Source organism: Lagenorhynchus albirostris, chromosome 4 (assembly GCF_949774975.1).
Source record: "Lagenorhynchus albirostris chromosome 4, mLagAlb1.1, whole genome shotgun sequence".
Taxonomy (NCBI): Eukaryota; Metazoa; Chordata; class Mammalia; order Artiodactyla; family Delphinidae; genus Lagenorhynchus; species Lagenorhynchus albirostris.
Window position 1 is genome coordinate 83,377,444 of NC_083098.1, and position 25,885 is coordinate 83,403,328.

The 25,885-nt window shown below is 39.8% G+C and overlaps 1 protein-coding gene across 16 annotated transcripts in view; it reads left to right on the forward strand.

The window, feature by feature from the left end:
* Positions 1-25,885, forward strand: part of APBB2 (amyloid beta precursor protein binding family B member 2) — a 377,265-nt gene that overhangs the window by 174,965 nt on the left and 176,415 nt on the right. For all 16 annotated transcript variants that reach the window (XM_060148293.1, XM_060148295.1, XM_060148297.1 and 13 more), the window contains 2 exons: positions 1,105-1,173; positions 12,116-12,931. In XM_060148293.1, coding sequence (XP_060004276.1) covers positions 1,155-1,173; positions 12,116-12,931 — 835 coding nt within the window. In that variant the 5' untranslated portion in view covers positions 1,105-1,154. The remainder of the gene's footprint in view (positions 1-1,104; positions 1,174-12,115; positions 12,932-25,885) is intronic.

Consider the following 25,885-nt stretch of genomic DNA (forward strand, 5'->3'; position numbering starts at 1 on the left):
CTGAGCAGTAGGGTCCATGCATTTTAAATTTGCTCATATATTTCTAAATGGCTCTCCAAAGAGTGTTACCAGTTTTTACTCCCACCAGCAAGATTTGGAAATTCCTATTTCCAGTGTCCTTGCCTTAGATTATGTGTTATCAAGCTTATTAATCTTTGCAGTTAGCTACAGGAAAACTAGTAAGTCATTGTTATTTAAATTTGCATTTTCTTCAGTTTTGAGTGAGGTTAGTTGTTAGGACTTGTTTCTGTCCTTTGCTCATTTTCCTACAGGCTTGTTTATATTTTTCTTCATTTCAAAGAGCTCATTCTATATAAAGGGAATTTACCTTTTTATGTCATCTATGGTGTGAACTTTTCTTTTTTTAATTGAAGTATACTTGATTTACAACGTTGAGTTTCAGGTGTACAGAAAATTGATTCAGTTTTATATATATATATATATATATATATATATATTCTCTTTCAGATTCTATTCCATTATAGGTTATTTCAAGATATTGAATATAGTTCCCTCTGCTATGCAGTAGGTCCCTGTTGGTTACCTGTTTTATATATAGTAGTGTGAATCTGTTAATCCCAAACTCCTAATTTATCCTTCCTCCTACCTTCCTCCTTTGGTAACCATAAGTTTGTTTTCCATATCGGTGAGTCTGATTCTGTTTTGTAAATGAGTTCATTTGTAATGAATTTTTTTTTCAGTTTGTTTTTTGTCTTTGTTGTGTTTATAGCCTCTTTTTTTTTCTTAACAGAAGGTTTTAATTTTTATGTGGTGAAATTTACCAGTTTTTTTCTTTACTGGCTTCTGAATTGTGTGTTCTTAATGAGAAAAGGCATTGGAAACTTGAGATCGATAGATAGATAACTTAAACTTGGTATGGAAAAAAAATCTCAAGAAATGTTTGTGGGAAATGTGGTTAAGCAGGAATTCAAATTTCAGTCAAAAGTGGTTTGGCCAACTATAAGTAAACCAAATTTGGACACTATCTGCCAAGATTTGCTTAATATTTTTAACAGCTTTTAGAAGAATTTTCAATGCTATGCTTTTTTCCTTTCATGCTTTGTTATTTGGGGTTTTAATTTCTCAAATTATCCCTCTTTTCAGCTTTCAGATTATAACCTATTTCCTGCACCATTGCTGACGTCCAGTGACCCATGTCAGAAGTACTTCCAGGTCAGATATACTTTCACATGTTTCAGTGCAGCATACTAGTTGACTATTAAAACTTTAACAAATATATATACTAGATAATTGTTTTGATGTTAAACTTATGATTTACTATAATAACATGTTTTGGCTTTTTTATTGTTTTTCACTAATGTACTAGAAAGGTGGATCTTTAAAATAAGATAGAAAAAGTAATTGAACTTAACTGCATGCATGTATTAATTGCATGACTCTACTAATGTCATAATGTGAAAACATTTTAGTTGACTATAACAGAAAACTAAAACTCTGTCACATTTTGCCATGTAGGATTGCATGTTATAGCCTGTGAACTGTTAAATTTGAACAAAGGAGGCATTGGTGGTAAGTCTGCATAAACAACATCTTAGGCATTGCGGGGTTTGTCTAGAATAGAACTCCCAATTCAGAATTCTCCCTGGATCTAATGCTGATTAATTTGAGGCCTTAATAAGAAAACCAACTTAATTTCATTGTATGCCCCTTTCTCTGTGTCGAGATGGATGCTAGTCTGCATACAGTGTGGTGTGGGATTTAATTCTTAGCCTCATAGTAATATAATAAGAAAAAAGCAATTGCAGTGACATTTTGAATTAAACATAATATAGGACTGTAAGTGGCAAATAGATCTAGGTAGATTCTATATTTGTTAGGGCACATACCCCTCCGCAAATTCTGAGTTTCTAAATAAGTAAATTTAAACCATGGACAAATAGATGTTAATGTCCCTAAATTCTAAAATTAAGCTCAATAAGTATGTCCAAGTCTTTTTCTCCTTTATATAACACTGCATGTTACATCTCAACAGAGAACTAAAATTAAAACATAATAAAATAAACACTAAGCTAAGTAGAGGCAGTTGAGTGACCAGAAATAGCCTTTTATTAAAGACAGCTGAAAACAATGTGACCAACCTAAGTTCACACAGGAAAATTAGGAACTTAGAGGCAATTCTTAGAAGCCGGTTTAGGGGCAGGGAGTAGATTTTCTTTGTAAATCCATATTTGAATAAGTATATTAATTTTGCAAAATCAAAGCAAATACATGTGTCCTTTGATGAATACATTTTAAGTGTTGAGAAGAATTCCTTCTAGGAATTCTTTAGCATTTAAAGTCTTTTATTATACTGCAAAATAGACTCAGCATGGAAACATAAGAATAAAGCTGGCAAACATGTAAACGATGTGTTTTCCTCTAAATAGAGGCGAACTAATCAAATAACTTATAGAAATTTCTCATTGTCACTATATTTTGTTATACCAATTATTCACTTTAACTGTTGTTACTCAAATTGCTTTATTCATTGGTAGTTATATAAGAGATAATGAAACCATTATCCAGCGTGGGTTTTTTTGTTTTTTTTTTTCTTCTTTTGCGGTACGCGGGCCTCTCACTGTTGTGGCCTCTCCCGTTGCGGAGCACAGGCTCCGGATGTGCAGGCCCAGCCGCTCCGCGGCATGTGGGATCTTCCCGGACCAGGGCACAAACCCGTGTCCCCTGCATCGGCAGGTGGACTCTCAACCACTGTGCCACCAGGGAAGCCCAGCATGGTTTTTAATCACACCTATTACTGTCATGCATTGGTATAGGATGTAACACATTTTACAAGGAAAACGGTATTTTATTTCAATAGAGTATCATTCCAGCCATTTTTTACGTGAAAATCCAATGGCAGCTAGTGAAGTAGAGTATGGACCAATAATTGGGATAAGGTTTGCTTTCAAGCCCATTTTCAACTCTTAGGAGCTTTGACTACAAAGAGCCTTTAAAAAAACAAACATGCCAGAATGTATACCCTTATATGTCTTGGAAAATTCTTGTTGAACCTTCGAGATTCAACATGGGAGTCCCTTCCAAGTAGGTCTCAGCCTGTGACATAGTAGAGTAATTACCCTATTTCAAGGACACTGCCGTTGTCTAATGTTTTTTTTTTTTCTCTTTTGGAATTGCCTTGAGGCCAGCTTATCAGTTTTTCAAGAAAATCTGTGTTGTTACTTTAGCTTACCTACTTTTCCTCACCTAAACCAGCTTGATCACTGACTGTGTTAATCAAACGTGGCCATAAAACTCTAGAGCTATATTTAAAAAATACAGTTGTCTTCAGAAGACATCATTTAGAAGAAGATGAAATGATGAAAACAGCTTAGAAATTGAGCAAAGAAAATATCCTCGGGATAAGCATATACTATCCCAAGGTGACTACATCTGCTGGGTGTGATGTTGGAATACCAGGTTAATTTCCCACCTGGAGTGCCTTTCTCTTCCTTGTCCACTGGTGGACCCTAACCCTAACCCTATCCTTCAAGACCCAGCTCAGCTGTTCCTTTTGTGGGAGTCTTCCTTAAACCTCTGTCCTCATCCTTAATACCTTCTCGTAAGACCCTGTGCGTACTTTAGACATTGGGAGTTTTGTTAATAATGTATCCTTTTGTCTCTGCCCTGAGTTTCTTGAAGAAAAGTGTTTGGTGCATTTTTTTTTTGACTTTCCTCAGATCCACTTGGGATGTTGGGCAGAGTGAGCCCTCAGGCAGTTTAGCTGAACGGGGCATGGGAAACCCCTTAGGTGGGTCAGACCTAGTGGGTGAAATCACCTCTTTATCTTAGAGCCTGGGGAGGTTGTCCTCCTGGTTTAAAAACTTCTAAGGTTCTAATCCTGTGATCTCTCTGACCCAGGGACCCAAGCTGCCTCCTAATAACCTTCGCCTCCTTTGTTCATAGAGAAGTTCTTATCATTTTTGTCACATTGAGAGTTTACTTTCATGAGTAATTTCAGGAAACCAGCTTTATCTTGCCTCTCCTTCCTAAAAGAAAAAAAAAAATCTGAGTTTACTTCATTTCCTTAATACTTTGAGGTCTAGTTCAAAAGGCAACATTCCTCAGGGCAGAAGTTTTGCTGTTAACTCCTCAGTGGAAATAAAGTTGTATAGCAGAAAAATTTAAAAAAATGAAGAAAATGTGAAGTCTCATTTAAGAATTGGTCAGGCGTTGAGCTTCCCGGGCCCGTTTGTCAATTTCCAATTTTGTTAAACATGCCAAGGGAGCAGAGGGAGAGCAGGAGGTTATTGAAGAGAGGAGTTTCCTGTCATTACTGACAAACTTTCTTTGACAGGAGGCTAGAGGTCTCAGAAAAGAGAAGCGGGGAGGGCAGGTTTAACTCCGGGCTCCAGCATGGGTTTGTATTAGGATGTCGCCTGAGTTACGGGGTTACATCTCAGGGCTGGGATCTTTGCGACTCAGGGTTTGAGGAAAGCTTTGTTAGTTAGCCATGAAATTAAAGTGACCCTGGCTTACCTAATTTTAGTTAGGCTTCATAAAAAATACTCTGTGCGTTATATTAACTACAGCTCTTTTAGTTGCTGAAAATCTATTGGCTTCAATACCCTGGAAGTCCTGGCGCCTCATGTTTCAGGCATGACTCGTTTCAGGGATTCCAGCAGTGTCATTAGGGCATGTTCACTTTCTCTCTGTTTCCTGGCTCTCTCTGCCCGTTTGTTAGGTCTTATGTACACAGGTGTCTCTTCATGGTGACCTCTTAAAGCTCTAGGCTTATAAATCGTCTAGTTCAAGAAAAAGAGAAAAGAGAGCACTTCTCTTCTGATCATTCTGGCAGAAGGCTTAGGATTGGTCATATGCTTTTCCTTGATCCAGTCACCACAGCCATGGAGATGTGCTCCTCTGATTGGCTGGGCCTAGGCCATGGACCTCGTGAATAAGGGGTAGCGTCATCTCTGCCTGAAACACAGGGGCTGAATTCCTCTGTGAGAGCAGATATTTTAATTTTGTCAGTTTTGTTCACTGCTGTCTCCTCAGCAGTTAGAACTGTATCTGTCGCATAGTAAGGCACGAAAAAATATTTGTTGAATGAATGAATGAGCGTGGACGGAGGCTGATTCTCAAGAAAAACTGTGAAGCTTTTACCAGAAAAGAAGGAAATACGTGCCAGGTCATAACAGATGTTTGTGCATCGTGCATGCAGGACAGTGACAGCAGGAATAATATGAGCTCTCGTCACATTCTTAGCTCTGAACATATACTGAGCTCTGGAGCCTCTTGAATGGATGTCGCATCTTTGTGAGTTATGCTCGAGACAGCATGATGAATAGATGCGGAGGTGATGGCAAAGTCATGGGTCCCATTCACCTTCGAGATATCCAGGGGCAGAGCCACCTTTGTACTGAAGACAGGCCCTCAGGGTCATGGACATGTGCTTGCTCATTCCTCATTCATTTTGCTTATTTTGTACACGGTTGTGTTCCTGACCTTGGCATGTAATAGATGCTCAGAGAGTATTTAGTTAATGAATGAGTGAAAAATATTTAGTTAATAAATGAGTGAACGATTAATGAACCAAACATTTATTGAGTGCTCTTATGTGCCAGGCTTTGTAAAAGGAACTGGAAACTCTGGAATATAAACATGAAAGGGGAATGCAAATCAAAATTAAATCACACTTGTTTGGGTAGCTATAATCAAAAAGAGACAATAGCAAGTGTTGACAAGAATGTAGAGAAATCAAAACCTTCATGCATTGCTAGTGGGAATGTAAACTGGTACAACTGCTTTGCAGAACAGTCTAGCAGTTCCTCACAAGGTTTTATACACACACACACACACACACGTATACATATGGTATGTATGTCTGTATATACGTGTGCACATCACGGGAGAATTACAATCAGCAGTTCCGCTCTTGGGTATATATCCAAGAGAATTGAAAACATATGTCCACACAAAAACTTGTACACAAATGTTCATAGCAGCGTTATTCATAATAGCTAAAAAGTGTAAACAATCCAAATACCTGTGTTAACTGATGAACAGATAAACAAAATGTGGTAGATCCATACAGTAGAATATGATTTGATCATAAAAAGGAATGAAGTAGTGATACATACTAAAACATGGATGGTCCTTAAGGATACACATAAGTGAAGGAAGCTAATCACAGAGACCACGTATTGTATGAGTCTGTTTATATGAAATGTCCAGAACAGGCAAACCCATGAAGGCGGAAAGTAGATTAGTGGTTTTCAGGGGCTTAGGGGAGGGAGGAATAGAGAGTGACTGCTAATGAGTACAGGATTTCCTGTTGGGGTGATAAAAACGTTCTGCAATTAGGTTGTAGTGATGAATGCACAACTCTGTGCGTATGCTAAAGACCCCTGAATTATACTTTAAGAAGGTGAACTTTATGGTATGTGAATTATATCTCAATAAAACTGTCATAAAAAGTGAACAAAACAGTCACTGCCCTCAAGGCACTTGCAGTGTTGAAGGGGAGAGAGATCTCTCAACTGATATTATAGTATAGTATAGAAGTGCTGATGTGAACTGCATGTCACACACCTAGCACAGAGGATTATGTTCAGGAGTCAGAGAAGACCTAAAGGAGGACATGTGAGCTGGGTTTTGAAGGATTTATAGGAGTTTTCAGGCAGGAAATAGGGCAGGAGTAAAGCAGATGAGGGCAAAGGACCTTCCCGGGCAGAGGAAACAAATTCTATGTGCAGAGGCAAAGAGTTGTGAAGAGGCTTAGCATCCTCAGAAAAGTTCACTGTTGCTGTCATGTAGGGACCACGATGGGAGGGGGAGGTGCAGTGACAGGAGATGTGGTGGGAAGGGTAGATTTAGGCTAGCAGAGGAGAATTTGAAGTGCCTTGTATACTGAGCTGAATTTGGACAACAGGGAGCCAGTAGAATTTTTTTTTTTTTTCTCCCGGGCCCAGCCGCTCCATGGCATGTGGGATCTTCCCAGACTGGGGCACGAACCTGTGTCCCCTGCATCGGCAGGCAGACTCTGAACCACTGCACCACCAGGGAAGCCCCAGTAGAAATTTTTAAACTGAGAATTGCACCGTCCGTTTGTTTTTAGAATTGCAGAGGACGAACTGTGTCAGTGTAGACTGGAGTTTGAGAGACTGTTGTGCTTGGGAGATATAGGAGGAAACTTCAAGTGGTGAGAACCTGAAAGCAGCCATAAAGATGGTGAGAAGGGGGAACTCAATTTATTGGAGAAACGTTTTCTAGTAAAATTGACAGAATTTGGTAGGATAAGAAACTCATGAAGGGCTATTCCCAGGTTTCCAGGCAGGGAATTTGGGAGAATGGCAATGCCATGAATTCTCAGTTAGCATCCAGCCCGTGCATTAGTGGACTTAACTTCCCCTCTTTCCCCAGTTTATAGGGAGTAGTACACCAAGTTTTCTTTGATCTATAACTATAGTAAAATCATGTGAGGCAGAGAAAAATGGAACCAGCTTAAATACACCAACTTTTGATTAGAGTCTCAATATAGCATCTTTCATTCTATATCCTTTCATTTCCACGTCCATAGCGCATCTGTTTTTCAACATAATTTGTTATATTACTGTTATGTTGCTATTTCCCATTCTACTTAATTCTCTTCTGTTCAGTGTTATTAATGATACAGATGGTAAACAGGAGGAGATAAGGAACAGAGGAAGGCCCGGAATTGGGTGATGGGGATCACGGGGTGACAGGAGCACGTGTGCTGTGTGCACCAGAGCCTCTGCTGGGCCTCCAGTTTTCTTCACACCAAAGCACGGAGAACTTTAAGCTGTTGGGATCACAGCTGGTGAGAAATCATGTTTGGCAAAGAAATACACCAGTCTGCTCTGGGTCAAAAAAAAAAAGGCTATTTGACTCTAAATAGTCTTTTCTTCTTTGGGGAGTTATGACAGAATTGAACAGGAATTTTCTTGAGCTGAGACTGAGGAACAAAATAAATTGGTCTAGACAGTATTGAAGGATTTTATTTTAAATCTTGCCCAGATGCTGCTTGCACGGGGGGAAAGCTGAGATAACTGACCACTGATCACCTTTTCCCTTTCTGAGAGCATTAGTCTTTTTCAAGGAAAGGAAAAATGAATTTACCAGTTGACTATTTAGGCAGTAATGGTGGTTTCCTTTCAATCTTTAATAAGAAACTCAAAAATTTAACCTAGGCTTTTTAAGTAAACATTTCTTGAGATGTTAATGAAACACTTGTCTTTTTCATTTTATTCAACAGTTTATTCTGCGAACATTTACTGAGTGCCTACTGCATGATAGGCCGCTGTGCTTGTTGCTGGAAGTCACAGCTTAGTGATAAACTCAAATAGGTTAAAAATAAAACAGTGTGAGAAATGCCGTTATGCTCTGGAGAAATGGAGATAGATTTATGAAAGGCGTAGAAGCAGCAGCCCTGGAATCTGTCTAGAGGGGCAAGAGAAGGCTTCCCAAAGAGGTGCCATCTACCCTGAATCTTAAAGGTGGAGCAGAAATTTGCCAGGAAGGAGGGAGGGATGCTGAGAATGTGTGCATGTACAAGGAACGTGACATGTGTGACCAGAGTGTTCCAGGAGCTTCTGAAATCATTAATATGCATATGTATCATCTTTTTCTTCCAAATCTCTCACTTACTGCAGTGGTTCTCAGCCTTGGCCACACACTAGAATCACCGAAAGAACATTTCATTTTAATACCCTGACTGGGCCCAATCCCAAACTAATTGAATCAGAATTGGGGAGTGTCTTAGGGGGTGGGGCCTGGGCTTCTGGGCTTTTTAAAAGCTCCCCAAGGTGTGCATGCAGCTAGGGTTGGAGCAATCCCTTGTTCCTGTCACACCTGTTCCCTTACCTTTCAGAGACCTCTGACCCCTTGGCCTTTTCCTTTTCCCCTAGCTCTTCACCCTCTTCCCGGCTCCGTCTCCTGCCCTCCTCAGGCCAGATCCTGGAGTGCATTCCTCACTGTTCACATCTGACACCTTAATCATGTCCCCCTCTGTGCCTATTTCTTTCCTTTTTAAAAATCCCATTCCAAAGGTTGCCTTTTCATTTTCTGTCTGACTTACTTCACTCAGTATGACAATCTCTAGGTCCATCCATGTCACTGCAAATGGCATTATTTTTTTACTTTTTTATGGCTGAGTAATATTCCATTGTATATTTGTACCACATCTTCTTTATCCATTCCTCCATTGATGGACATTTAGGTTGCTTCCATGTCCTGGCTATTATAAATAGTGCTGCAATGAACATTGGGGTACCTATATATTTTCGAATTACAGTTTTCTCCAGAAATATATCCCCAGGAGTGGGATTCCTGGATCATATGGTAACTCTATTTTTAGTTTTTTAAGGAATCTTCATACTGTTCTCTATAGTGGCTATACCAATTTACATTCCCACCAACAGTGTAGGAAGGTTCCCTTTTCTCCACACCCTCTCCAGCATTTATTGTTGTAGATTTTTTTGATTCTGACCAGTGTGAGGTGATATACCTCACTGTAGTTTTGACTTGCATTTCTCTAATAATTAGTGATGTTGAGCATCTTTTCACATGCTTTTTGGCCATCTCTGTGTCTTCTTTGGAGAAATGTCTATTTAGGTCTTCTGCCCATTTTTTGTTTGGGTTGTTTGTTTTTTTGATATTGAGCTACATGAGCTGTTTGTATATTTTGGAGATTAATCCTTTGTCCATTGCTTCGTTTGCAAATATTTTCTCCCATTCTGAGGGTTGTCTTTTCATCTTGTTTATGGTTTCCTTTGCTGTGCAAAAGCTTTGAAGTTTCATTACGTCCCATTTGTTTATTTTTGTTTTTATTTTCATTACTTTAGGAGGTGGATCAAAAAAGATCTTGCTGCGATTTATGTGAGAGAGTGTTCTGCCTATGTTTTCCTCTAAGAGTTTTATAGTATCCAGTCTTAACACTTAAGTATTTCATCCATTTTGAGTTTATTTTTGTGTATGGTGTTAGAAAATGTTCTAATTTTATTCTTTTACATGTAGCTGTCCAGTTTTTCCCAGCACCACTTATTTAAGAGACTGTCTTTTCTCCACTGTATACTCTTGCCTTCTTTTTCATAGATTAGATGACCATAGGTGTGTGTGTTTATCTCTGGACTTTCTATCCTGTTCCATTGATCTATATTTCTGTTTCTGTGCCAGTACCATACTGTTTTGATTACTGTAGCTTTGTAGTATATTCTGAAGTCAGGGAGCCTGATTCCTCCAGCTCTGTTGGCTCAGAGTTTTTATCTGTCACATCCAGGGTATAAAAGCCACTTAAATATTAACTCACCAAGAAATTTTGATGGTATTCTTTCTTAAAATGTTTCTAATTATAAGCAGAGTAAAAAAAAAATTCTCCCTAATAACATTGCTAGGATATAGTATCTAACATCGTAAAATAGCCTCATAGCAATTTTTTTGCCATACCTTCTAAAAAGCCAGCAGATTGCCAGATTTTTTATAATAATGTCACTCTAAATACCCAGAAGTCTAAGTGTAATTTTCTCTTGTGTGCCTATGTTATGGTTGTGTGTCTCAGGGAAAACTTCATGTGGGTTCAATATGGACCCTTTTCATATCAAATGCTGCTCTGGAGTGAGGTTGAATTATAAATTGAAATATGTTTTCTGTAAAATGGTAGTAGTAGCCAAAACAGTATACATTTTTGTTTAAAATTTAGTCATCAGAATAGTGTTTAAAAGGGAAAAACAAACCAGATTCTCAATGAAGCCCAAGTGCAGTAGGTGCTGGGTAAGCTGGAATCCTTATAAATAATAATTCTAAAGAATGGGGCCCAAAGTCTAACCACTTTGGGTTACAGCCTTAGCTATCTCTGTGGGCCATATGGTCATTCTTTCATAAATATGGACACTGCCTGGAGTGTACAGATGTTCCCTAGCTTCCAAGAAGCACACAGACTCTAGAATCAGTGGGTGACTCTTCTAAAATAGCTTATCCTGAGTATCGGATGATGGAAAGGGATACCTCTAAGCTTCCGAACAGTAGAACATTCTTACCTTCCTTCCCTGCGGAGGTCTCTGTTTTGCCTGGTGGAGGAAGAGGGAGTTGTCATAGTACAATTTCAGGAATGTTGGGAGCTGTGCTTTGGTTCATCTACTGCTGGTGTAGAGCCCACGGAGGTCTCTGGAGGGCAAGGGATCAGATAAGAAAGAAGTCATTCCTTATAGACTGAGAAATCTGAAACCTTAGAAATTCTTGCTGATGAATTTTATTCCCTTCTAGTCTGAGAAACCTTTCTGTCTTCCTAGCAAGAGACGCATGGAACAAATCACTGATGGTGTGAACAATATTTGAGATAAATGCAACTGTCAGATAATTTCCTAGGAGTTCTGCAAGGGCTTGTGGTGACTGCAAACCGCTGAGTCTGTGTTTTAATTCAGTGGAATATATTGAGACTCCTTTGGGGAGTCTAACACGTCTTTAGCCAAGGGCTCAATGCTACATTATTAGTAATAGTTTTATGTGAGTATGTATGTTCTTGAGCAATTAAGCCATTTCTCCAGAATTTCTGTTTAGTACAAACAGTAAGCCCAGGTCAGAAATGTTCACAAGACATTATCAAACTCTAATGGAGGTTTGATTTTTCCTGGTGTTCAGAACACAATTTCTAAACATGGTGAAGAAAAATTACCTTGGATGTATGGTGCTTCATTGAACAGTGACCTTTCAGGTTAATTAAGAAAGCTGGAGCCCCAGAGGATTTTTGAGCAACTTTTTTGTTGCCTGAGGGAATGACAGAATAGAAATGTGATGTAAATGTTTAGAAAGCGGATGATTTGCAAGGTTGTGAAAAAGCGAAGACCAGCTGCTGGAAGAAAATGCTTTTATATGATTTCAAAAGAGAGATACTTTTTTACTTTAAGTAAAATTTGGACCCTCAGACCTCCTAGCTTTTCTATAAATTGGCTTTTGTGTATACACATTAAGCCTTTTATTTGCTCCTGTTTAATGTATGAGCAAACGTTGAAAAGAGAGAGGAAAATGGGTCTGTTCTACAAAACTGCAACGGAAGCATTGGTTCTTTCAATTTTCTGTATAGAAATGTTTGCTCACTCTCTATGCTAAGTAGTTTAATCATGCCAGGCGTCTAATGACCAGTTTTCTTTTATTTTTCCAGCTGACTCAGGTGTAGACACTTTGGCAGTGTTTATGGCCAGCAGCGGAACGACAGACGTCACGAATCGGAATAGCCCGGCCACACCACCAAACACCCTTAATCTCCGTTCCTCCCACAATGAATTGTTGAACGCTGAAATAAAACACACAGAAACCAAGAACAGCACACCCCCCAAATGCAGGAAAAAATATGCACTAACTAACATCCAGGCGGCGATGGGCCTCTCGGATCCGGCTGCACAGCCCCTGCTGGGAAATGGCTCTGCCAACATCAAGCTGGTGAAAAATGGAGAGAACCAGCTCCGGAAGGCTGCAGAACAAGGGCAGCAGGACCCCAACAGAAACGTCAGCCCCACTGCAGTCATCAACATAACTTCTGAGAAGTTAGAGGGTAAAGAGCCCCACCCACGGGATTCCTCGGGCTGCGAGATTTTACCCTCCCAGCCCCGAAGAACCAAGAGCTTCCTGAATTACTATGCAGACCTGGAAACCTCAACCAGAGAACTCGAGCAGAACTTGGGAAACCAGCATGGGGCTGTGGAAGACAAGGCCCAGCCAAGCCAGAGCCAGGCCTCCACCGTCGCTGGGAATGGCGACTTACTGCTGCAGAAACCAAACAGACCCCAGTTCAGCCCTGAAGATGGCCAGATAGCCACCGTATCATCCAGCCCGGAGACCAAGAAGGATCACCCTAAAACGGGGGCCAAAACTGACTGTGCACTCCACCGGATCCAGAACCTGGCACCGAGCGACGAGGAGTCCAGCTGGACGACCCTGTCCCAAGACAGTGCCTCCCCCAGCTCCGCAGATGAGACAGGTACCTGGGAAAGGTGTAGCCTACGGTGGTACTTTGTTTTGGTGTTTTCCCTTATTGATGGAATTAATCTCTACACTGACCCCCTCCCCCAAATTTTCATCTGCAGGTAGAGAAGAACATGAGCCTCTTGGGGTAAAATTGGGCAATGTGTGTGAAAATATCATTAGATTCCTCAGCGGTTTCATTTTGATTCATACATAAGTTGTTTGTCCCGGGAAGCATTTTTGTAAAAGAAATAGCTCCCCGGTGTTAAGTACAGTAAAACATCACCTATTTAGCAACTATACTGCCAGTGGTTAGGTGAACTATTTCTATATACTATGTAGAAATGCTGGGTTTTGTTAAGGAAAATAATAAAAGGGAGACACTTGCCGGGGGCAAGATATAACCTGAAAAAGAGAACCAAGTATTTTAAAATTCTCTGAAAAAACTTTATTTATGCTCAAGCTAATGAAAAGTTTAAGGTTTAAAAAGTTGAAAGTCTATTCATTAAAGGCATTTCCTTTTTGACCTTTACTGGGGAACATTTTATTAGCCTTGTTCAAGTGATATTTGAAAGTGAGAAAGTAGTGTTTCTTTTAACATATATTTAGAAGTTTTGGATTTTAGCTAGTCTAGTTGAGACCAGTCTTTCCTAACTTTTGTCTATATTTTGTAACATCTTTGGATTTTTCAGAGGAGTGAAAATTGTCACAGAAATGAACAGGGTCCTAAAAATCAGCTACTTTTAATCTTATCTTCTCATAGCCCCTATTTTACTGATCATGAGGTTAAAAGACTGGAGAACGGTATTGTGTCTGAATTCACTGTAAACAAGCGTTCACAAAGGCTTATTTCTTTAACCTAACCCTGCCTCTGGTGGATCCCAGGGCTCTGTTAATGTGATACAGATGTAACAGATAGAACCACCAGGGAAGGAACTGACATTTTACCCACCTATAAGGTAGAGAAATTACAAGGACTACAGATGGGAAAAGAGGAGAAAGTAAGACATTAACTTGTTTAAAAAAACAAGAAAAAAGTGGTTTTGAAGTGCCCTTTAAAACCAGAGTGCTTTAAATGATAGATTCCATCAGCCTCCTGTAGCTGGATGTGGCAGTAGAGAGGTTGAGATGAGCCCATTTCATCTCAGAAATGCCTGGATCTGCACATTATTGGAATCGTAATTACGTATAGTAATGTCACCGAGTTCACAATTCTCTATTACTTTGCACATTTAGAGACTTCATATCCTGTAGCCGATGGACACTGTCACCTGCTAGTGTTTGAATCTATATAAATGGCTCCTGGAGTGTCTCACATTCAAACTCAACCTCGTGTGTCCAGCGCCCTCCACTGAGGCCACACTGTCTTCCTCACTTCGTGGCAGCCTTTCTGCTGCTCTTCCAGGCCCTGTGCTCCCTTTTGTAGCTATATTTTAAATATTACTGAAAGGTATTAAGTAACAGTAAAGTCTGTCTCCTCGGTTCCTCACTCTGGCCCCCTTTTTTCCAGTGACAACCACTACTATTTTTTTAGTTTTTTTTTTTTCCAGAAACCATTTTAGGCATGTACCCACATTTATAATAAATATTAAAATTTACCCAAATTTTATAATGATATTTTTAAAGAGTCCCTACCATTTAGAGATACATACTAAAATATTATAGTATAATATAATATATTATACTATAATATTGTATATGGGATTTTGCCCATAAACTGATCCTTGTTAAAGGTGGGTACATAAGGGTTTATTGTTCTGTTCTCTCTCATTTTGTATGTTTAAAAATTTCCACAGTAAAAATTAAAACAAGAAAAAAAATGACACATTACATATTTTATAAATGCTTTGCTTTTTCCACCAAAGTATATATTTTGCAGATCAGTTCATATCAGGATATAGCATTTTTCTACCTCAGGCTGAATTTAAGTATTAAGCGTGCTGTTCCACCCTCTTTAAGCTCCATGATTTATTTAATGATTCCCTCGCTGCTGAGTGTTTAGGGTATTTCTGTCCCTGGCCCCTTCGCTTACTAAGTGCTGGTGTCAAAAAGGGCTGGTGGTGAGCACCAAGTTTATTTTTTATTTTATTTATTTATTTGGCTGCATTAGGTCTTAGTTGCAGCATGCGGGACCTTTTGTTGTGGTGCGCAGGCTTCTCTCTAGTTGTGGTGTGAGGGCTTCAGGGCGTGCGGGCTTAGTTGCCCCACGGCATGTGGGATCTTAGTTCCCAGACTAGGGATCGAACCCGCGTTCCCTGCATTGGAAGGCAGATTCTTAACCACTGGACCACCAGGGAAGTCCCAAGAGCACCAAGTTTAAACTGTACCTGTACACTGGCTTGGTCCACTGCCACTCTCTCCAGGGGGCCTTTCCAGGGTCCCCTCAGCTCACCACTCATTTGCTCGGTGTCCTGGTGTTACTTGCCGCTGGGGTTTCTCTACAGAACCCATTACAGGGCTTGGCATGTGATGTGAACTGGATTAGAGTTTTCTGACGTGTTGAGAGGATACATTCATTTTTCATTCTTAAAGTCGCTTTTGAAGACCTTGAGTTTTAGAGTAAGGATGGCAGTATGGTGATGGCCCGTAATGGCTACCTAAGGATAGACATTTTGAATCAGATGTGCTTGAAAAAGTGTGTTAGCTGTGACCCAACTCTCTGAAGCTGTGAGACTGAGTTTTTTACAAATGCTAGAAGCCATCCCTTCAAAATCATCACTTCAGGATCTTTATTTCAGCGTAATGCAATGCCTCAGAATATTAATAATATTGGGGAATTCTTTTGGAATTTCCTTAGAGCCAGTTGTGAACTCCAACTGAAAAGACACCTCTTTACTTCATGATCACACAGATCACATAAATTAGCGAGTAAAATAAAATAATTGATTATTCAGCATTGGTATTTTTTTTGAGGTAATCTTTCCAGTGAAACATACTGTTAGTGTTCACAGTGATCACAGTCTTTTTTTTTTTTTTTTTTTGCCACACTGTGTGGCACGTGGGATCTTAGTTCCCCGATCAGGGATCGAACCCATGCCCCCTGCATTGGGAGTGCGGAGTCTTAACCACTGGACTGTCAGGGAAGTCCCACAGTCAATTTAAATTAAACACTTCTAATGGTGAAATCATTATTATATATGTTTTATATAGTATATATGAGTTTTTATATATATATGTAAAATAAACACAAAATACTAATTGTTGAAAGAAAAGAAATAAGTGCAAGTATTTTGTAAGATACTAGTATGCAGCGCCATTTTACATATATACATATATACAAAGTGTACATACTTGCTTATTCACTGTGTGCTAAGCAAGTATTCATCACAGTGGTGTATGTTGTATGACTAAATCTTGACCCAGTTATCTTTGGATTGTAGACTGTGCTTTGGGGAGCCTGGAAAAATAAATAGACTCATTTCTACCTTAGGGGCACGCTTTCCAAGTTATAAAATATTTTTATAAAATGCTATTTATAAAATAAAATGCACTGCCCAGCCCAGAGACTGACCACTTTCTATTTCCCTTTCTTTCTGAATTGCCCAGGTTGGCACGTTAGTAACTTTCTTTGCACAGTCAATCATGTATATATGTTTCTCCTCTTTTCCTCCTATGTCGTCTGTCCTTTGAGAAGCAAGAGGTTATTAGAAGCCGGGGGCGGTGGGGAAGCATCAGCGGAGTTACTGAGTTTCATAGGAATTTAGAAAAGTTCAAAAGAATGCTCTGACCTGGATTCTAAAAGAAAGTGTTGCATCATTTTGGTACTTGAAAGTGGGAACCTTAAGTCTGTTCAGGTTTTGCCAGAGATGCAGTCCCCTCAGTGGCCCCAGGTAAGCATGATGGCTCAGATAAATATAGGTTGGTCAGATTGTGTGTAGTCTTTCCATTAATCACCTGGTGTTTTATGTTTGCTTCATGAAAACTTTGGAAAGACACAACATTCTGATACTACCAGGGTACCTAGTTTATACCAACAGGTAACTTAGGTTTAATTTGGGGCTTAATAAAATTGAAGATACAAAGTATGAAACTGGGTGGATCTTGTGGAATAGCCATTTCAAAATTAGGTTCATTACTAAAGTGTACAAAGGCAGAATATACACCGAGAAAATCAAATCTAGGTGGTGCAACAGTGGGCCCAATGCTGCATTAATTGATCATTGAGAGGATGGGCTCTAGAGTCAACTTCCTGAGTTCAAACCTCAGCTGGGTTCCATGTAGGCAATTTGCATAGCCTCTCAACTGTAAAATGGGGGTGCTAGTAGGGTTTTAGCATAGATCTGTTGTGAAGATTAAGTGAGAGCATCTTTGAAGAGCTCTTAGAACAGTGTCTGGCATATAGCAAGAGCTTAATAAATATTAGTGCTTATCATTATTAGTGATAATCATTATCCGTACAGCAGTGAGATAAAAGTTTACTTCTCTCTTAATTACGGATTACCTATATTTTGGGCTCTGATTTTATTACATATTAAAAAAAATTTTTTTAATTGGAGTGTAGTTGCTTTACAGTGTTGTGTTAGTTTCTGCTGTACAGTGAAGTGAATCATTTTTATGAATACATATATCCCCTTTTTTGGATTTCCTTCCCATTTAGGTCACCACAGAGCATTGAGTAGAGTTCCCTGTGCTATACAGCAGATTCTCATTAGTTATCTATTTTATACATAGTGGTGTGTATATGTCAATCCCAGTCTCCAAATTCGTTCCCCCCCACCCCCGTGGTCTGCATACGTTGGGCTCTGATTTTAGTTAGGACTTTCTGCATCTTCTAAGGGCAGGGATTGGTTTGTCTTCATCTTTATGCTGTCAGTGCCTGAAATATAGCAGGTAAACTTAGTAAATAAATAATGACTAATTGAATAAAAATGAAAGCTATCTACATATATCTCCAAATGGCCCTGATGTATTGAGTAAATCATTTAATATTATATTTTAATCAATGCCTGATTTTGATATTGGGTACATATTTTTAACTTAATTGATGATATTGCCTCACAGTGGAGGGGGGATACTGATTAACAAATTTCTGGGGAAGGCACAGTGAAATTCTGGGTGCCAGGTCTTGTTTGTGATACTCTCTCACACTCAGGTGGCCATGCTGGGACTTGAACCAAGATCTTTGGACCTAGCATCCAGCACTTTTCCACTGTATCATAGTTCTGAGACCTAGGCTAGTGGCACCAGTGGCTGAATACATCAGACTTTATCCACTTCAACTAGATTATCCTGATAATCTGAAAGATAGAAAATTATATTTTAGAGAACCTTTCCATCCCTGTAAACAATTGAGTTTTAGCTCAATTTTCATCTTCTCTGTGAAACCTTTCTAGACCCTCTGAGCTGTTGAAAGTCCTTTTTCTGTACCTCAAGGAAATATTTCCAATTCTCTGTTATCACATTCCTCTCAGCAGTTTGTAAACTTACTGGAAAGTTTTTGTTTAGACTTGGAGCTCCATGAAAGTAGGAGCTAAGTCTTCATTACGTGTGGATGTGAACCTCTTCACACAGTACGTAACACATAGTGACAGGCTCCATAAATGTTATCGGTTTGCTGGTTGGGTAGATAGAGCTGGACCACAAACATGCATACTTTGAGGTTTGCTACATCAGTACAGCTTTAGAAATAGAAAAGGTAAGCACAACTTGTATAAAATAATTGTTCAGAACACCTGGATACGGTGATTCTTATTTGTATTCTAGGCTCCAGGGAGGGACGAAGAGTTGGGGCCGGTAGTTCAGTGTGTCACAAACGTTCTTTGTGTTTGAGTTTTTAAATCTACAAGTCAGAATAGCCAGGGTTAAGGAAAAGGACCATTTTGTTTTCACTTACCTTCACATTTTGCCTTGCATTGTAAGTTGAACCATGTTGCTCGAGAGTTTGAATCCTTTGCTGTCTTAAGTTGATTGGTTTCCAGTCTTGAGGCAAGCAAAGTGGAACTCTTGCAAGTTGGATAGCTGGTGAGGGCAAAAGCCAAGGCACAGACCTAATTATGTCAACACAATTGGCAGCACTAATTATTTCTGGCCTTAGCTAGCTTAAGAGTGTTAGAGCTTTGGATAAGTTTATATTATTAACTTTCCGAAACGTCTTCTAGATGTTCATTTTATGTGGAATGGATTTTGGTAATTTCAACCATAAATTACTTTTAAATTGCTTTTTGAAAGCTCCCATCCCTTTAAAAAAAAAATTCCAGGATACAGAAAAGACCCAGTGTTCAGCTGGTTTGTCCTGCTGAATTACTTTTAATCTTTCAAACACCCTTTAGTGATTCACTAGCCTTCTTGTCTTGTCTTCTCAGTTGAGCGTTCCCTGATGTGACAGGAGGAATTCAAGAAGACAGATGTGAGATGTTTCCAAAATAGCTTGGACACATAGTTCTGGGATGGATGGTGTGATTTCCAAATTAGATTTTAGTATCTCAGGAGTAAGATGTATAAAAATATTTTTTATCTCACCTCATGAACTTAAGGAAGAAAATGATTTTGCTCAATTAATTATTTTTGGAAAGTTCTAGAAACAGTTTATATTCAGTTGAATGATAGGATAGGTTTTGGTTGCCTTCCATTATAAAGTATTATACTAGGTACTTCAGGGTACACAAAAAAATGAATACAGTGCTATGAGTGGCAAAAGAAGTCTACCAGTCTAGTAGTGAACACAAGACCGTTGATATGTTCAAGACGGAACCAGGAAGGAGCCATGAGATGGTGGAATGTTGTGGGGTAAGGAGAGCTTAGAGGAGGAAGAAACTTTGGGATATGGAAGCTCAGGCATCGAAGTTATCTGTGCTGGAGATTAAATAGGTTTTCAACAGATGAAGATGTAGGGAGATCATTGCCCTTCAGAGCTGTTAAAAAAGTAAGGAGTCCTGGGCTTCCATGGTGGCGGCGCAGTGGTAGAGAGTCCACCTGCCAATGCAGGGGATACGGGTTCGTGCCCCAGTCCGGGAAGATCCCACATGCCACGGAGCAGCTGGGCCCGTGAGCCATGGCCGCTGAGCCTGCGCGTCCGGAGCCTGTGCTCCGCAGCGGGAGAGGCCACAACAGTGAGAGGCCCGCGTACCGCAAAAAGAAAAAAAAAAAAAAAAGTAAGGAGTCCTTTTCTTTTTTTTAAATTAATCACTGAAGAAGTGTAATTCGTGATTTTTCCCCCACTCTTATGTCTGCTTTACTGACATCTTGAAATTAAAAATTTTAGAACCTAGTTTGCCAGGTTGCTCGGCTTCTGGGGAGAGGGAGTGGACAGAGACAGAGTGGCTGCTTAGGAAATGACTGGTTGGAGTCCTCCAGTAGTCCTGCGTGAAGTGCTCCCGGAAGTGCCAGTGATGCCTCCTTGGAGGAGGGCATGTCGCCTCTAAGATTGTGACTCAGTGGGATCACAGAGACAAAAGTACTACCAGCCACTTTCAGAAATTTTCTAGTCCAATTTCCTCATGAACATTCTGCCCTGACCCATTGTCCTCACAAAAGACCCTTAAGTTAATAAACTTAATGGTTTGTTCACCATTGCTTTGTTTTGATTCATCCATTCATTTTTTCATTTGTTAATTCATATATATGTACTCATGCCAATTATTTTTTTAATGTCTACTCTGGGGACTGTGCTAGGTGCCCCAGACATAGAATTAAATTAGAACCAGTCTGTGACCTCAGATAGCTCACCTACAGTTTCCTGTCTCCATGGAAGACATCCCCACCATCTGAAATGCGTCCCTGGGTTCTTTGTCCCATTTCACACGGCATGCCTCAGGAAGTACGGAAAGATAAAGCCCATCCCCAGATCCTGGGTAGTGTAAGTTTACAAGCAAAGAAGAGAAGAAGGTGTTTAGATGTTATATTAGTTTCTCAGGGCTGCTGCAACAAATTACCATACACTTTGTTTTAAGCCTTCCCTGGTGGCACAGTGGTTGAGAGCCCGCCTGCCAATGCAGGGCAAGTGGGTTCGAGCTCTGGTTTGGGAAGATCCCACATGCCGCAGAGCAACTAAGCTCGTGTGCCACAGCTACTGAGCCCGCATGCTACAGTAACTGAAGCCAGCGTGCCTAGAGCCCGTGCTCCACAACAAGAGAAGCCACCGCAATGAGAGGCCTGCCCACCGCAGTGGGCAGTGAAGAGTAGCCCCCGCTCGCTGTAACTAGGGAAAGTCCATGAGCTGCAGCGAAGACCCAGTGCAGCCAAAAATAAATAAATAAAATAAATAAATTTATTTAAAAAAAAAAACATACCATACAGGCTTAAAACAAAGAAATTTATTCTCACAGTTCTGGAGGCTAGAAGTTTGAAATCAAGTTATCAGCGGGCTTATTCACCCTCTAAAGGCTCTTTCCTTGCCTCTTCTAGGCTTCTGGTGGGTCCTGGCAATGCTTGGCATTCCTTGGCTTATAGCTGCATCACTGCAGTCTCTGCCTGTGTCTTCCCATGGCCTTCTTATAAGGACAACAGTCGTTGGATTTAGGGCCCACCCTCATCCACTGCGACCTCACCTTAACTAATTATATCCGCAAAGACCATGTTTCCAAATAAGATCACATCCTGAGGTTCTGAGTGGATATGAATTTTAGAGGAATACTGTTCAACCCAGTACAAATATCTTCGTAGATAATTCCTTAATATCTGCAACACAGAGGAGGTGTGAAAGGATATTTGCAGAAAATTTATGTTTAAATTTTTCAGGAAGGAAAGTTAATACTTGCAGATATTGTCAGAACTGACAAATGAATAGAGTATGCTGCAGAGGACCTCAAGATGGTTTTGGTTGCCTTCACCCAAATTCTTCTATGAAGGAACTTAGTGTGGACCTGTTACTGGTGAATCTGAAACCATAAACCCAACTGAGATTGGGAATGAGTATGGGAAGGGCAGGAAAATGTGATAAAGACACTGTAAAGCTTCACATTTAGCAGTCTGGCTCGGTTCTGAACAGGATAGTTCAGGGAACTTGGCAATATGGGGATGGTGTTATTCCTTTGGATCAAAGCTTAAAAACAGACAGACAGGGATATTAGCAACAGCCATGCTTTTCTTACCTCTGTTTAAGAGACATTGCTTACCAAACATAGAGTATGTTCTTAGGAGCTATGCAGAATATAAAAGAAAAACTATGACCCTAACTTTAGGGCAATGCAAAGGCAATATGATGCCATGAAAGTTTCAGAGATCACAAATGCACAGCGCTGGGGAGTGCGCAGGAAGCCTGCAGACAGGTTTTGTCTCGCACATGATGTTTTGAATTAGATGCCAATGCTTAGAAATTGGGAGCTTTTACATAGAAACATGGGTTTCCCCTTTCTTTTCTAAATCCAGAAATCTCATAACACTGGGCTCAAATGCCATGGAGGCCCCAGTCAGCGGCAGCCCTTTAGATGGTCCTGCTTTCTGCGGTTCAAGGCATTAGGCCTGTGGATTCCTGCTCCAAGTGTCAGCCATCACACACACATGAAAGTATTATAGTAGAAAGAACTAGGCTTGGTTGGTCTTGCCTGTTACAGCTGCGTGCAACTGTAATGCTATATAATAGCAGCATGCTTGCACCTTCAGACTTCTTTTTGTTTTGTTTTGTTTTTGTTTTTGTTTTGCGGTACGCTGGCCTCTCACTGTTGTGGCCTCTCCCGTTGCGGAGCACAGGCTCCGGACGCGCAGGCTCAGCGGCCATGGCTCACGGGCCCAGCCGCTCCGCGGCATGTGGGATCCTCCCGGACCGGGGCACGAACCCGTGTCCCCTGCATTGGCAGGCAGACTCTCAACCACTGCGCCACCTGGGAAGCCCCCTGCAGACTTCTTTTAATCATAGTCATCCTAGTCTCAGTCCCATGCCTTCTGGTAGAATTATAAAGTGTGACATGAACTGTTAAGCAAAACATGCTTGAAAATTCCAAAGACATCTTTAGATGACTTCTCAGAGTTCTCCATCTGTTAATCTGGTTAGAGGAGGGAAAACATTAGCTTTTCAAAAGCTAGGTTGTAGGTGGTTCATAAATTTTGTGCTTCAGGTCTGGCTCGGTTAATACACCCAGTTTGCTTTCATAAATGTGAGGGTAGTTACCAATTACCCTTATAATTTTTATATTGTGTTTCCCTTTCAGATCCCTTGGGTTCAAAGCAGTGAAATAAAATCTTCCTATTCGAACAGATTTGACTAGAAAATTGAATCATTTAACTATTAGAAAATCATATGTGGTCAGCATTCCATGTGTAAGGGTCAGAACGTGAGAGGACGGGATAACTCCAGCTCTAAAACATTGTTGTCAGTATCTAAGAGAGGAGGTGATATTTATTACTACGTGAGCTTTCCCTTTTTTCCCTTTTTGTTTTGCCTTCTGTAGATTTACTCTTGAATATGATTGAGTTTAATCTTTGCAAGGATTCTTCTTTAATATCATTAAGGACATTGTTAGGTGATCATTCTTCTTCCTCAGCATAATTTGCAGAAGTCTTCATATAGAACTGTACTGAATTGGTACACCTAGGATATTATAAAGGTAGATCTCCATCCTGTAAGTGGCTTGTTTAGGAAGCTGATTTTGGTCTGTTATTTTTTTGTTACCAGGACACTTTTTTTCTCATACACATGGTAGTGTACGTGATGGTTAGGTATACAAGACGGCTGGCCCATAAAAGCCTACTTAGACATGTGAAATAGTATCAGTAGAACTGTAGGACCTTTTCTCAGCATGTTCTAGAAGAAAAGGTGATCATAGTTCTATGTGATTTTGTCAGAAAGTGGAAGAATGGAGATGGCCCCCAACTCCAAACCATTGGGAAATGGTTTCGGGAGGTGTAGCAAAGGAAGTTCAAGGGCTGAGGGTGGTGAGTTAGATACCTGGTAATTGGAAGCCTCCAGGGACACTTCTTTGTAATGGGCTTACTCCTCAGTTCCTACTTTTCTGTTTCTGCTCCAGGGATGTGTCCTTTGGGGGACCTTTGACCAACATTTCCTTTCATCCTTTGCTTACTGTGGACAAGAAAGACATTCTATGACCTCCTGCCCTTCCTTTCTTTCCCTGGAAAAAGCATCAGCTTCTTTTCAGTGTTCCCTAGTGGCTTTCACCTTTTAATCGATGTCTTGTCCCTCTGTCTCTTGTTTATTTTTCCTCCACATGCTATGGAATAAGAGCCCTGAGTCAGTGAATGGACTCTCTGTATAATGTATCAGAGAGAAGCATTTTCACCTCAGGTCCGTTGTATCTTCAATGCAGTTAAGCATTGTTGGGTTGGTAAAGTCTAGACTGTTAATTTTTAGGATTCTTTTTAGTAAGGGTGATAAGTTAACCTTAATCTACTCACATACTTTCAGCTGATGAATGTCTGCTGAGTTCCTAGTATGTGCAAGGAACTGAGCTAGTTCCCTGGGTGATTCCAAGATTGAGGCATAAGCTTTCATTCAAGGAACTCAGAGGCTCCTTCCTCAAGATTATTTTAAATCTCTGTCTTACCACTTTCTGGGCTTTAGAGTCAAACATTCTGACTCATCCCAGTTCCATCACTTTCTTAACCTCTGAGTCCCAAGTTTCTTATCTCTAAATTGGGGATAATAATAGTACCGACCTTATAAAATTGTTACTTAAAGCCCTTGGTGCAATAAGTGGCTCACAGAAAGCATTTTTTGAAATGTTAACTGTCATTATATTTATTGTCTTATCTTTGCTACGAGATTGAAACCTTCTTCCGGGTGTAAGCTGTTTTGCCTTTGTTGTTGTTGTCTTTAATCCCCAGAAATGACTCCATTTGATGGGTACTCATGTTTGAGTGACTGATTAGCATAATAGGTAAACTGTATTATTTATACTAGGAGTGCAACAAATGAAAGGTAATAGTTTACCTTCAAGAAGTTCCCAATAATTAAGAGGATGCATAAACCCTCCACTTCTCAAAGTTAACGTACAGGAAAATCTCCCGGGGATCGTGTTGAAATGTAGATTGTGATTCAGTAGGTTAGGGCTAGGGCCTGAGATTCTGCATTTTTAGCAAGCTCTGTCATAACTCTGGTGCTTGACTGCACGCTGAGTGGTAACACCGGACTGTAAACCACAGGAGGAAGGGTCCAGTCTGTTTCATTTGCTGCTTTATCCGGAGCACACTGGGTAGACAGTGCCTGGTTTATACTTGTGTTAAAAGAATAACATAAGCATACCTCAAAACATAAGTAGTTGGTACCGGCTAGATTTTTGCCAAGTATGCAGAACAGATCAGGGTCATAAAGTTCCGGATAAGGTATTTCTTGACCTGGAGGGCTCTTGTGATACAAGAAGAGGACAAAATTGAAAGACAGATGGGGTTTGGAGAAATAAAGTAGTGGGTACACGGAACAAAGAAACTGGAAGAAATCAAAAGAAGAGTTTGCTCTAAGGTGCTGTTCTCAAACTTTTTGGTCTTGGGGACCTCTTTACACTTTCAAAAATTATTGAGAATTATTAATTAAAAATTAAAAATTAAATTAAAATTTTAATGAATAATTAAAAATTATTGAGACCCCAAAGGTCTTTGCTTATGTGGATTATATCTATAAGTGTTTATTTATTTAGAAATTAAAACAGGTATTTAAAAAAGTTACTTATTTAAAAAAGAATAAGAAACCCATTAATGTTAACAAAATAGGATGTTTTGTGAAGCACAACCATCTTTTCCCCAAAGCCAACAACAATTTATGAGAGAAGTGATAATTGTTTTATTTATTTGAAAATCTCTTTAATGTATGGCTTAGTTGAAGGCATCTGGATTCTCTTATCTGCTTCTACCTTTAGTGTGTCTTAGTAAATTGTTTTGATTAAAGTAGATGAAGAAAATCCTTCCTACCTCTTACAGATATATAGGCAGAAATAGCCTTTTCAGGCAATTATGGATATTCTTTTTTTGATGTTACACCAAAACTTGGTGATTGGTAGTTTCTTAAAGGTTAGTTACAATGTAGAATCTGAAACCACAATAGTAAACTTTTTCGTCCTGTGTTATACTAAAATCCATTGGTCTG